Source organism: Microplitis demolitor, chromosome 5, assembly GCF_026212275.2.
Source record: "Microplitis demolitor isolate Queensland-Clemson2020A chromosome 5, iyMicDemo2.1a, whole genome shotgun sequence".
NCBI classification, from domain to species: Eukaryota; Metazoa; Arthropoda; class Insecta; order Hymenoptera; family Braconidae; genus Microplitis; species Microplitis demolitor.
The window spans coordinates 18605943-18620243 of NC_068549.1; the positions used below are offsets into that span (position 1 = coordinate 18605943).

General features: G+C 28.4%; 1 protein-coding gene across 3 annotated transcripts in view; it reads left to right on the plus strand.

Moving 5' to 3' along the window:
• LOC103569095 (acetylcholine receptor subunit alpha-like) overlaps window positions 1-3119 on the plus strand; it is a 250877-nt gene extending 247758 nt beyond the window's left edge. For all 3 annotated transcript variants that reach the window (XM_008546202.2, XM_008546203.2, XM_008546204.2), the window contains 2 exons: window positions 1011-1251; window positions 2875-3119. In XM_008546202.2, the coding sequence (XP_008544424.1) occupies window positions 1011-1251; window positions 2875-3066 (433 nt within the window). In that variant the 3' untranslated portion in view covers window positions 3067-3119. The remainder of the gene's footprint in view (window positions 1-1010; window positions 1252-2874) is intronic.
• The last annotated feature ends 11182 nt before the right edge of the window (window positions 3120-14301 follow it).

Here is a 14301-nt window from a genome sequence, read left to right on the forward strand (position 1 = left end):
AAACATTTTAGACTTAAGTAAACGCCTTTACTTAGCAAACATTTTATCAAATTAAGTAAACATTTCAAAGTCAAATGTAAAACACACTAAAAATTTTGAGTCCGCAGTGTAACGTCCGTGATTTCGTGTTAAAATTTTTAACACTGCGTTGTGAAAGTTACACGACGCACAGTGTTAAATTTTCGACTTTGTGAATTAGAACGTCACACCACCGATGATGTAAATGTATGAGTTTATCTATCTAAAATCCTTAATTATTTCGACACTTGGTATTTATTTTTTTATTTAAAATAATCTACATTAACCTTTTCCCGAAAGTGTGTATCGAAATGTATCGGTGTGAGCTCTACGGAAGTAACGCCAATCAAAGTTCGTTGTTAAGGCTGTGTGAGTAACGGTTTAGTCGTAATAGTGCATGCATGCGCCCCCTTCTACTATTTTTTCTGCCCCTTCTCTTCTCAACAGGCTAACGCTCTCTCGCTTTAAGACGAGGATGGACGATTCAAATTAAGAGTAGGGACTCAAGGTCAAGTGGAAAAGGGTTAATAATGATAGTATTATACTAGTGTTGCAACTCATATGTTATTTAATAAATTTTAACCACCCTGGCGCATCCAATTTACGGTAAATTACCATAATTTACCGCACGTCGCGGTAATTTATGAAAATTTTCAGTAATATAGGTAATTTATGGCATTTTACGACGACTTACGGTAATCGGCACTTTACCGTACTCTGCGGCATTCTTACCGTAAGCACACACACACATAAACAAAAATATGCACGCACACATATACACGGACGTCCATCCGGAAATAGAATAACTTCCTAGGACCTCAAAATGTCGACATCTGATGAAAATTCGATTTTTGAAAATCGGACCGAAACCAATAACTTCCTTTTTTTTTTAAATTAAAAATTTCCATAGCGGGAAGTTAAAAAAATAAACCATCAATTGTTGTCCGTGAATACAATATGCATAAATATATAAGCAAACATTATTTCAATAGATTGGCAGAGCAAGCAAGATTTGGAGGAAGTTGCCTGATCCACGGCCCAGTACCCCCGCTTCCTTTGAACGCAGAGTGTGAAGATTTAGCGGGTGTAGCTGGAATTGAAGAAGTAAAGAGTCCAGTTCTACGAAATGCTTCAACCTTTTCACATTCAAGTTGTCCACCTGAAATACACAGATCCTGCATCTGTGTACGTTTTATTGCTGAACATACAAAAATGCTTGAAGACTCAACTAAGGTAATAATTATTTTTTTTTTTTCATTCAAAAAGTGAGCATACCCTGTCTTTACACGAAAAAATTTGAATACGACTGCCGTTACAGTTCATCTTTAGAATCGTACTCAGTCTAGCGCAACAACTTCTTTAACACAAGAATAAACCACTTCACAAATATATTCTCGTACATGTGTATGTACATGAACACATTTTCTTGCTTTACAGCATTACTTAATGTAAGTACTAGCACAAGAACCATTCCTGGCTACATACGATTTATATTTCGTGCAACAACTTACTCGGTTATGTGCCACCCATGTGTGAATAGTGTTTCAAAAGGTCTACTTCGTGTGCAGCAAAAGTAGGTATGGTGTCGAACACTGTTCAGACATGGGCGCCACATAAGTGGTTACGGTGTTACACGGGAATGGATTGTGTGCAGCACGTAAATGATTCTTGTGTTTTACCTGACTGAGAATGATTCTAGAAACGAGCGTCACTGTAAGCTCATGACTCAGTGAGCAGTATTGTTCAAACTTTTCCATGTAATATTAAGGTGTTTCAACAAAACAAACATTTTTTTTTTATGGTATACAAAAATTGAAAGTATAACTAAAAATACAAATTTTAGCACTAATCCGGGCTTTTAATAATGATATTAAGGTTTGCCTCAACCCATTTTTCTATTTCTCATTTAAATAACACGGGAAAAAAAAATTTTTTTTTTTTAGAATTTTCTAGTTCCCAAACTAATCAACGGATTTTTATGCACAGTAAATTTTTTTGTAGGAGATTGAACATTCTTCAAAAAAAGTCTCTTGTCATTTTTCGATAAATCCCACAGTTCAAAAGTTCTTGAAGCCCTAAGTCAAATTTATGGTAAATTTTGAGATTTTTTTACTTTTCCGGCGAAACTATCAGTCTTATCAAATAATGTCATTGGAACTTTTTGTAGATAATTTTATCCCTGACAAATTGTAATGAATAAAGTTTTTCGAAACTCCGCATTGTTCACAAGTTATTTTCATTTCAATGTCAAGCTCTTAAAATCAATCAGAAATCTATATTCTTAAGAGCTTAACATTAAAATGAGAATAACTCGTGAACAATGCGGAATTTCGAAAAACTTTATTCATTATAATTTGTAAGGAATTAAATTATCTACAAAAAGTTTTAATGACATTATTTGATAAGACTGATAGTTTCGCCGGAAAAGTAAAAAAATCTCAAAATTTACAATAAATTTGACTTAGGGCTTGAATAACTTTTGAACTGTGGGATTTATCGAAAAAAGATAAGAGACTTTTTTTGAAGAGCGTTCAATCTCCTACAAAAAAATTACTGTGCATAAAAATCCGTTGATTAGTTTCGGAACTAGAAAATTCTAAAAAAAAAAAAAAAAATTTTTTCCCGTGTTATTTAAATGGAAAATAGAAAAATGGGTTGAGGCAAACCTAAATAACATTATTAAGAGTCCAGACTGGTGCCAAAATTTTTATTTATAGTTATACTTTCAATTTTTGTACACCATAAAAAAAAATGTTTGTTTTTTTGAAACACCCCAATGTAATATATATTTTTTTAATTTTATTATCATATATTAAATTTACTTTTTTTTTTTTTTCGTATTTTCTTAATATTTAGGTGAAAGAAGACTGGAAATATGTTGCGATGGTATTGGACAGATTATTTCTGTGGATCTTCACTTTAGCTGTATTAGTTGGAACAGCTGGAATTATTTTACAAGCACCAACTCTGTACGACGATAGAGTTCCTATTGATAAGAAATTCAGCGAATATGCCAAAGACACAGTTGTCAGGTGTCCTCCTCAATAGTCCTTGCTCGTGATTTTACATCGTCGTCGTCTTTGTCATCAACGTCGTCGTTGTATTAGTATAATAAAAATAACGATAACAATAATAAAAAATAATTATTATAAAAATAATAGTAATAATAATATTATTAATTATTATTAATAGTAATAATAAAATAATTTATAATAATCCATAGTAGGTTCAAGTAAATAATTCAAATTAACTAATATTTAAACTTGTATAATAATATTTAAGGTATATCGGTTGCCAATGTGAACAATAGTCTACTGTTGTTATTCAATTCTTACTTTATTGAATATTGACTTTGTCACAGCTGGAAAATGGGTTTACTAGCAGCTGTGAAAAGTATAGGAAAAGTTAAAAAAATTTTATTAATTGGAATCATCAGATCGAAAAAAAACATACATATACAATAGGGTGTGCCATTTTGAGGCAACTATTTTTTTCAACAAAAAAACAGGCTGAAAACTCTCAGGAAAGTGAGAAAAGGAGCCAGTTGAAAGCGGAGCTCTTAATATTAATATTTAGAGATGCCTATTTCTAATTTTCCATTTCCCATTTAAATAACATGGGAAAAAAATATTTTATTTTTTTATTTTTCTAGCTTAGCATTCACACCTCATATAAATAAGTCCATAGCATAATTTTATAGAGAATTTAACGCTCTACAAAAAGGTCTCTTATCATTTTTGATAAATCTATCCATTCAAAAGTTATTAGAGCTGAAATTCAAATCTATAATAAATTTTGAGATTTTTTTACTTTTTCAGCGGAACTATCAGACTTATCAAACAATGTCATCGAATCTTTTTTATAGACAATTTTATTTCCTACAAATTATTTTCAATGAAGTTTTTTAAAATTCCGCATTGTTTTCTAGTTATTTTCATTTTAATGTTAAGTTCTCAAAATAGATTAGAAGACTATTATTTTTACGAGCTTGGTTTTAAAATGAAAATAACTAGAAAGCAATGCGAAATTTCAAAAAACTTCATTGAAAATAATTTGTAGGAAATAAAATTGTCTATAAAAAAGAATCAATGACATTTTTGGATAAGTCTAATAGTTCCGCTCAAAAAGTAAAAACATCTGGAAATTTATTATAGATTTGAATCCCAGCTCTAATAACTTTTGAATGGATAGATTTATCAAAAATGATAAGAGACCTTTTTTGTAGAGCGTTAAATTTTATATAAAATCATGCTATGGACTTATTTATATGAGGTGCGAATGCTAAGCTAGAAAAATAAAAAAATAAAATATTTTTTTTCCCATGTTATTTAAATGGGAAATGAAAAATTAGAAATAGGCATCTCTAAATATTGATATTAAGAGCTCCGCTTTTATCAGGCTTCTTTTCTCACCTTCCTACGAGTTTTCAGCCTGTTTTTTTGTTAAAAAAAATAGTCACCTCAAAATGGCACACCCTAATATACAATATTATATTGTATCACCTTCCAGGCTGTGAAATTCGGTTAAAAAAATACAACTCTCCTTTCTGGCAGATCCGAATTACGGGAAATTGCCGTAATTTGCCGTAATTTACTGTATTCGGAAAACACAGTATTTTACGGAAAAATAGGGTGTTTTACGATAAAATACGGAATTATGCGGTGAATTACCGTAAACGCACGATATTTTACAACAAATGTACAGTACTTTGACCGAAAATCTGCAGTAAGAGAACGGTAATTTATTGTGAAATTACGGCAAGCATGTGGTATTTTACCGTACAGTGAAGTATTGCACTGTAAAAATAGGAGAAATAAAAATGTATACTGTATAAATATCGCAAGTACGGTAAATGGCCGTAGGTTATTGTAGTTAATCTTACATTACCGTATATTACTGTAAAGTGCCACAATATGCCATAATTACGAAAAAGTGCGGTAAATTACCGTAATTCGAATCCGCCAGGACTTTTTTTTAGAAAATTTTCAATTTTCATAGCGGGAAGTTAAAAAATTCAAGTAAAATGTTTTTCCTTGATATTAATACTAACGAAAGCTGCTGTGCATATTTCCTGAGCTCCATATGTTTATTTTTACCAAAACATAACTTTTAGCGAGTAATATTTTTTATTTTGTTCCAATGTTTTATAAGGGCCTAGCAAGCGCAACAGAAAAACAAAAAAAAAGTTGCTACAAAATGAATTTATTCTGATAGACTGAAAACATATTATGTTATACTTGTAGAACAACAAAGATAAGTTAGCTTTCTTTAAAAGTTTTCAAATCCGTTTCTTCAAATAATTTTAAATTTATTTTTTTATGCACATTAAGAAGTAAAATTAAAGAAGCGCGCCAGTATCGTTAGAGATTAATATTACCGAAAAATATTTAACCTGAATTTTTTTTTTTTTTATGAACCAATTTCGAATTCTGGAATATGAAATTTTTGAAACACTTCGACTGAAGATATATAATACAAACATTGAGATAATCCTTTATAAGGATGTTTTCGAGATTTTTATTATCTTAATTGAAATTATTACTTTGATTAGACTACTTTTCATAATACCATTATCTAAACTTGAAATTTCAGTGTCTCTTCAACCAGTCAAAACAAACTAATTTTAATCCAATGCCGTGAACAAATATGAGCAAACGCATAAATTGCGAATGCCTTCGGTCATCGGGCAGAAACAAACTTGTTTCATCCCTTGGGAAAAAACAACTAATGTTTCTGCACGCTAACTAAAGGCACACGCAATTTAAATTCTGATACTGGTCACTTGTTCCATAGTAATTTCAGACCATTAATTTTATTTACATAAATGAGTTTTTTTAAAAATTAGTGTATATAACAAATAGTAGTTATAGTGTCTGCTCAATTATTCATTGCAAATGACAATGTACGCTTACGCTAATAGTTAATCACACCATTGATCTTAAATTAACTTGTTTCTAACTGGCGGCTGACACTGAAACTTTAAGTTTCAATCTAGTCATGAAAAATATACTATGTGATCCGAGATGAAACACGATTTCAGACTGTGGTTGATGTCAATCATGTCTCGCCTACGGCTCGGGTAGCCAACTTCACCCTGGTTTGAAATCGATTTGTTTCATCCCTTGTCACATGACGTACCATTAATATGACTATTTTTATTTTGTTATTTTGGTCAACATAAGTAAACAAATGTAAATAATAATATGATTTATTTTACTTTTTTATAAAAATGTTTTAATTTAACAAAACACACAATTCCTTGACGTCGTCCGTTCTGGGTTCTAACGAAAATTTCTTATGGTTTTACTCTTGTGACTTTATTTGTTTTGATGCTCTTGTAACTAAAACTTCGTTAATCGTGCTGTGAGGGAATTCCCGCCTTTTTTTTAATCTTATTAAATAAACCAAACATTATTGAACTAGTCTTCGCTAACTCAGTTCTTTTTTTGCTTTTCCCAATAGATTAAACAAAAATTGAGTAAAGGCACATACATAGAATGAATTATAATAATTTTAAAAGTCACGGAAAATATTATAGAACTGATTGGCGTCTAATGGACATCATCGAGGTTATTTACTAATTCATTGAATTTAAATATTTATTTTTTTTATCAATCCAATGAGTCAAAAAAAATACATACTAAAAAAAAATTCCAAGACGAAAATAAGCGATGTCACACAATCACTTAGTAATTTATAAAATATCATTGATGATTTTATAATTTAAGTATTCAGTAATTATGAGTTTTCATATGAGACCGAAATTTTTATTAATTAATTTTAATTAATTTCTGTCGAGAATAAATTTTATCTGACGGCTTTAATTGACAAATACGTTTATAGTACTTGATGTTAAAAAAAATAAAATAAAATAAAATAAAAACATAATACACTATGAAACCGAGTGATATGTTTACACTATTCGGATTTAATTTTTATACTTTTTTAATACCATCAAAATTTTTGATAAAAAATAAATCCGTGAAGTGTACATACAATTCAGTTGCGGATTAAAATAATCGTAATAATTTCCATATGCAATTTTAATCCGAATCAACTTAAACTGTTAATCATTATTAACGCCTTCATGATGTAAATATTAATTTATTTCAATCAACCATTAACGATAAATTTAAGAGGAAATAAATATAAACTCAGCACAGTATTATTATGAAAATTATCGTGTTTTTAAAAACCAGATAAATTGTTTATTTAGATCTATGTACTCCATAGTATAATCACCCTCATAAAGATTTTTTATAGTGCGAATAATAATTAGGGTTGCGAATATTCGAAACTAATGAATTATTCGTGTTAAATCATACAATATTCATTTCAAAATTTGAACTGACAAGTAATTCAAAATATTCGTTAATTTTCGAAATATTCATATATTTTCAAATTATTACTCTTTAAATCTGAAACAGTGAAAACCACTGAAAAACATTGTATATGCACTATTTTACAGATATAAGTATACCACTTGGTATACTTATAACTGTGAAACAGTGAATAGTCACTGTTGCAGATTTAGAGAGTATAAAATCTGAATTATTCGTGAATTCTTGCAATTGATTTGTATCACAATAGAACTTAACAATTTTTCGCATTTTGCCATAACTTACCATGAAGTAGGTACTGATGCAGCAAATTTGCCGTAATTTACAATATTATACGGCAAATAATGGTATTTTGTCATGAATTTTGCGTAAATTTTTGTAATGAAATTTGCGGAAATTTGCGTAATTTGCAGCATTTTTACCTTGAACACCTTTTTTTTATTTTTACAGTATTTACAGTGCAATACTTCACTTTACGGTAAAATACCATAGGCTTGCCGCAATTTTACGGTGAATTACTATTCTCTTACTGAAAATTCGCGGTAAAAATGCTGTAATTTTGATTCAAATGTCGTACTTTTGTCGTAAAATACCGTATTTAACCTACAACACGCGTTTACCATAAATTATCGTAGTTCTTCCGAATACCATAAATTACGGCAAATTTCGGGAATTACCGTAATTGACGGTAATTCAGATCCACAAGAGCACAAATTAGATAAAAATTTTATGTTTAAGATTCGAACCGAATATTTGGAATTTCATCGAATAATTAAAAAAATTTGAGCATAATTAGAAATTTCGCGCATTATTTGATTATTTTGAATAATGCGAAAGTTCAAAAAGAAACGAAAGTTTAACTATGATTTGTAAACTTAATAATTGGATTTTTTTATTGGAATTTTAAATCGATTAGTTACATTCGATCTCATTCGAACGCTATTCGCATATCCCTATAAATAATTTGTCATTTTAATGAGTAATTTTTGAAACAATAAACTGTCAATAATTGAATAAATAAAAATTTATACTCATCAATAAATTATTGTTTCTAAATATCTTCATAAAAAAAAAGTCATCCTCAAATATTCAATTGTTATTAAAATGCACAAAATATAAATACAAAAAAATCATATTATAAAAATTGTATTTGATCATTAATTTTTTTTTTTGCAATCGATAATTATTCAGAAAAAAAAAACCCCAAATATTAAGAATTATTGATAAACAATAATAACCAGTATAATAATATGTAATTCAAATAACAATAAATATACGATATTAATAAATATGTAAATAATGCAGCGACAATTTTAAAGGAACCTTATAGCCAATAAAATTAACCCGCCTGAAACCAACAATTATTAGGTATTTTGTAAACAAATACAAATTAAAAGAAATAATTAATGATATATAGTAATGGGAAAACTAAAATTTAATGTAATATATAATAATTTGAAAATAAATAAACAACAAGAATAATAATAATTGAATTAAAAATTTTTGTCGATGACATAGCTGCATTGCTGCGATTAACTTTTAAGCATTTAGTATTATAAGATGAAGTAAAGCATACGAATTCTAAAGCTGATAGTTGTAGCGAGCTGTGGACAACCGAGATCGTTGTTCAATATGCTGTAGTTCGTAGTCGATGTCATTTTGTGACTCGTCTACGTTAATTATTTTTTTAGATAGATGTGTACCTCGCAAGTTGTATTATAAATTATACCATATTATAATATGTAAATATATGTATTAGGGTAGTATATTTGGAACGACTATCGTTTTTTTCACCCCCACCTCAAAATGCTGTTGTAAACATTAAAAAAAAAATTCCCTGCAAATTCCAGTCGTTAATTTTAATTTCAAGCCCTTTTATATTTGAATTTAAAGTTTTTCTATTTAAAATACATAGAAAAGTTTGGATTTTTTTTAACTCTCTATAGTTTAACCGCATTTCAAGTTATCAGGTCGCCATTCACGGTATTTTTTAGGTAATTTAATACTCTTCAAAAGTTTCCGTAGTAATTTTACGGAGACTCTAATTGTTTCTTCTGTATTGGTTTTGAAAATAATTTTTTTAATGATAAGTTGGGTTTTTAGTTAATATTGACTAAATAATGAAATTTACAATAAAAATGCAGATGACGATATTCTAGAAAATTTTATTCTCTATAAAAAAGGTCCTGTTAGTTAAGTGACTCAAGTTCTTCATTCACGTGATACAGGGATTTTATTAATCTTATAAATGATAATATTTGTCAAAAATTTTTCCGAAGCCTATAAAATTTCACCCTTCGTCTTTTCATTAATGGGTAAAATTCTTTAAAAGCATATTATTTACGAATTTAAAATTAAAATTGAAAAGCATTTGGGCGAATTTTTTAAAAAAATATATTATTTACAAAATTCATAAAATCCCTATATCACGTGGACGAAAAACATGAGCCACTTAACCAAGAGGTCCTTTCCTGATTAAACAACAGGATTTGTGACGATTAAAATCGATTAAAAATTAAATCATCATAAATCGTCTTTAATCGTCATAATCATCATGGATTTTTAGATTTAATCGTCCTAAATCTTCAAAAGACAATTTCTTCTCGAAGATCTATTTAATCATCTTTCATCGTCAATCGACGATTCGTGACGATTTTAAAAGATTAAAAATTTAATCGTTTTGAATTCTTTTGACTCGTCATCCTTTATTAACAGTAGCGATTTAAAACGATTAGAAATAAAAAATTTGAATTATTTTTTAATGCTTTTGAATACTTTGAATACTTTTGAATCGCCCTTCTTATCGGTATTCAACATTGCAAATCGTTTCAAATCGCTTCTCTTTATAAGGGCAATTGACGATTCGCGACAATTTAAAACGATTAAAAATTTAATCTTCTTTAATTATCAATTAACGATTCATGACGAATTGTGACGACTAAAAAAATAGTTATCTGAAATTTTACTCTAGCTTTCGTTATTTAGTCAATATCAACTGAAAACCCAAATTATTATTAAAAAATGATTTTCAGAACCAATACAGAAAAAACAATTAGGGTCTCAGCAAAATTACTAAGGATACTTTTGAAGAGTATTAAATAACCTACAAAATGTTGCAAACGACGACCCGATAACTTGAAATGCAGCTGAGTCATAGCGAATTAAAAAAGAATCCATGCTTTCCTACATATTTTAATGGGAAAACTTCAAAATCAAATGTAAAGTATTAAAAATTAAAATTAAGGGCTGAAACTAACAAGGTTTTTTTTTATGTTTACAACATCATTTTGAAGTCTGAGTGAAAAAATAAAAATAGTCATTCTAAATGAATCACCCTAATATATACATTACTAATGAACTTAATAGTTATACTTAAAAAAAAAAAAAAATAATAATAATAATAATAAAAATATAACTAACGCTGAAATGACCCTTTAGAGAAGTGTACTGTGAATTGTTATATTGAGTTCTCATACTTTAAATAATAAATTCAAGTCCTTCCTTTGAGATCTATTAACACAAAAAGATCAAAGGGATTCTATGTATTATATAATTGTTACCTTGTCTTGTAGTCGTGTAAATATAAAAACTAGGTCGCGATGTAATATTAAAAAAATATTAAAAAATATACGTGTAGAATTTAACCGGAAATAATTTCCATCAGTTACTGCCATTAAAATTCATTAATGTTAATATCTATATTATAACTATAAAAGGGGTTTCGAAAGTCACGCGCATTAATTAAAAGCTCGATAGAGGGCGTAATTTTGAGACGAAGTGTTCTTGCTATTTACTATTTTTGCGGCTGACACAAATAATTTTCGAAAAAAATAAGGTAGGAGTAATCCCTAGATTGGCAACTTTTTGTGTCTGGTAAAAAAATGTTAAGAACTTTTCGTCACATAATTGCTCCCTTTATTTGTTCCTGACAGTGTGCGATCTTTTAGGACATCTTATATATATAAATATATATATAATGATCGGAAAAAATTGATTCATAATATAAAGATATATTATTTGCTTAGTAATAGCTTTTCATTTTTTAATCAGCTTTTACCGCATTTTGTAAATTGATCCTTTATGTCCTATAGCTTGTCAATCGATTATTCGATGATCGATAAGTATTTAGCTTTAATAAATGAGTACAAGAAAAATCATCAGAAATATTCGTCAATATATTGAGAAAAAAAAATACTTTTATTAAAAATATTTACTTGATACAAGAACATATATTCTTGATAATTTTCGAGAATATATAATTTTGTCTCAAGAATTCGTAGAATTGATGAAAACAATTTTTATTTAATTTAAGTAAAGCTTTTTTTTTTGTTTACTCATAATATAAAATCAAGTGCATATAATAACAAAAATAAATTTGATGCTCTTTTGTCAAAAAATTGATAATCTTCGGCCTTAATCATTATTTTAAAAGCTAACCTCTAATTCGAATAAAGTTTGATATAAAATCAATTGGCAAACGAAGTTTCATCCCTATCCTACGGTACAAATTGCCAGCAAGTTCAAGGTCATTTACTGAGTGACGTTGCTTTTAAATCAGTGCTACTTTGCCAACGTGATTAGAATCTCTAAACTGCATGCGCGTGATTAATCAACCATTATGCGCATGCGCGTAGCAATTAAGCTTGCGCAGTGGATGTTTTATTGGAACAGCGTTTCTTTTTCGTTAGTGGCATTAATTTTATAAATTGTTATATACATTCAGTGTCAGTTAGGCATAAATCCTTATGTGTTGGTACCATTAGCCTAAGGCTTGTGTAACCAACCATATATTCGATTGTTATATCGACGCCTTCAGTAGCACATCGTTTAACTCAAATTTTATTTTTATTTTTATACAAGGGAAGCAAAAACCAGCAAATTAGTTTTTTTTTACCTTTAAATACTATCTTTCTCATCAAGGCCGGAAGATGACATTTCAACCCGTATGCGTAATTGCCTACCTGAGCCGAAGAAGATTTTAGACTTCAGAAATCAGCCCTCGCCTTCGGCTCAGGCATTCAACTTCACGTTTGTCTGGAATCGTTTCCTTTTATCCTTTGCCACCCAATATACTATTGTTTTATTAGTCGTCTTGTAAAGTTTCTGACAGTAACATAGACAATAGTATATTATAAAAACTATAATAATAATAGCAAAGTTGTTAATTATAGAAAGGATATTTTTTATTTTTCGGTATCCAAAAATTTAATTTAGTAACGCAAAAAAATTGTCACCTTCGCTTATCATAGTTGATTATATGTAATTTCTTTTATTACAATTATTCAAAATATATCCCGGACATGAAGGGTTGATATAAAGAAAAAAAAGTCATTGTACGCAGAATTAAAATTTAGTTTTTTATCCAGTACATTACAATGCAAGTGATGTTTTATTTATCATCAAAGAGATGTTACGGAGAAAATACTACATAAATGAAACTCTAAAAAAAGTAACACTGAAATAGGAAAAATAAAATAATGATAAAAAAAAAAAAAATGGGCGTGCCTTTTTGCTGCTCGCAAGTTTAATGAATTTATTCGAATGTTGCATTCACTATAAATAGAGAATAAATTTAAAAAAAAACATAAAATAAAAAAAATGACAAAAATAAATTCATTGAAATATAAAATAAGGGAAAATAAAAAAATACGCACACATTTTATATTGTAGCGATTATTTACGCACTCTCGAATGATTAGAAAATAAAATAATAAAATATTTGTATAACTTTGAAACAAGTGAAATCAATATAAACATTAAATTGAAAAAAAAAAAAAAATAACAATAAGTAATTAAACCAAATAAATAAATAAATTTAATTGTGTAAAGTTATAAAATTAAACGCACTTAATAGCGAGTTAAAGCTGTTAGAAATAAAACGTTTATGTGTAAATAAAAAAAGATTGTAAATATTGAACAAAAAAAATAAATAAATAAATAAAAGCGTACGTATAGTAATTAGGGAAATTCACTTCTCCACAATCGCACGGGATTTGAGTAAAAAAAAAAAAAAATAATTAAATAAAACAACGTTAACATGAGAAAAAATTTTAATATAAATTCTTATTCAAAAGTAATTTTTGTAAAAAAAAAAAAAAAAATGTTGCTAATATCCCGTGCGTTTGTGACTATTTGATTCATTACATTATTATAATGAAAAAAAATTCCCAACAAAACCAACTAGCGTAAATATATACAATACGAAAATAGCCGAACGAATCTATTAGAGAAATACAAATTTAAAATAATAGAAATTTAATGTCTAAAATAAAAGAATTAGACCCTAGTGAATCCGAATTACGGTAAATTACCATAATTTACCGCATCGCGCGGTAATTTACCGAAAATGCGGGACTGCCCGACAATTGACGATCGTTTTCAAGTATATGCGGTAATTTTCGGTACTTTTGCCAGAAGCAACATGTGCTTTTTTATTTTTACAGTTTTTACAGTGCAATACTTTACTTTACGGTAAAAGACTGTAGGCTTGCCGCACATTTACGGTAAATTGCCGTTGCTTTACCGCAAATTCGCGGTGAAGTATTGTATTTTTACTGTGAAAAGCTGCCTATTTACTATAAAGTACCACATTTAACTGTAAAATGTTGCATTTCACCGTTAAAGGTCTTAATTTACCGTAAATTACAGTACTTACCGTAATTTGGATTCATTAGAGGAGATTAACTGTAACATGCTTGTAATATTAATTTAAGTAGTTATTAAATATTATTAACATTATTTCACTTGTGAAAATTAAATAATTGATGAAAATCACGACAAATTATGGAAACAATTTTGTAAAAAAAAAAAAAAAATCATCCTTATGTACTACAGCCTAAATCTTAGAATTATTATTATTATTATTCATTTTATTCTTGTTACCTATTACAAATAATTCATTATTAATATTTAATATGATTATAACAGTATCAATTACCAACAG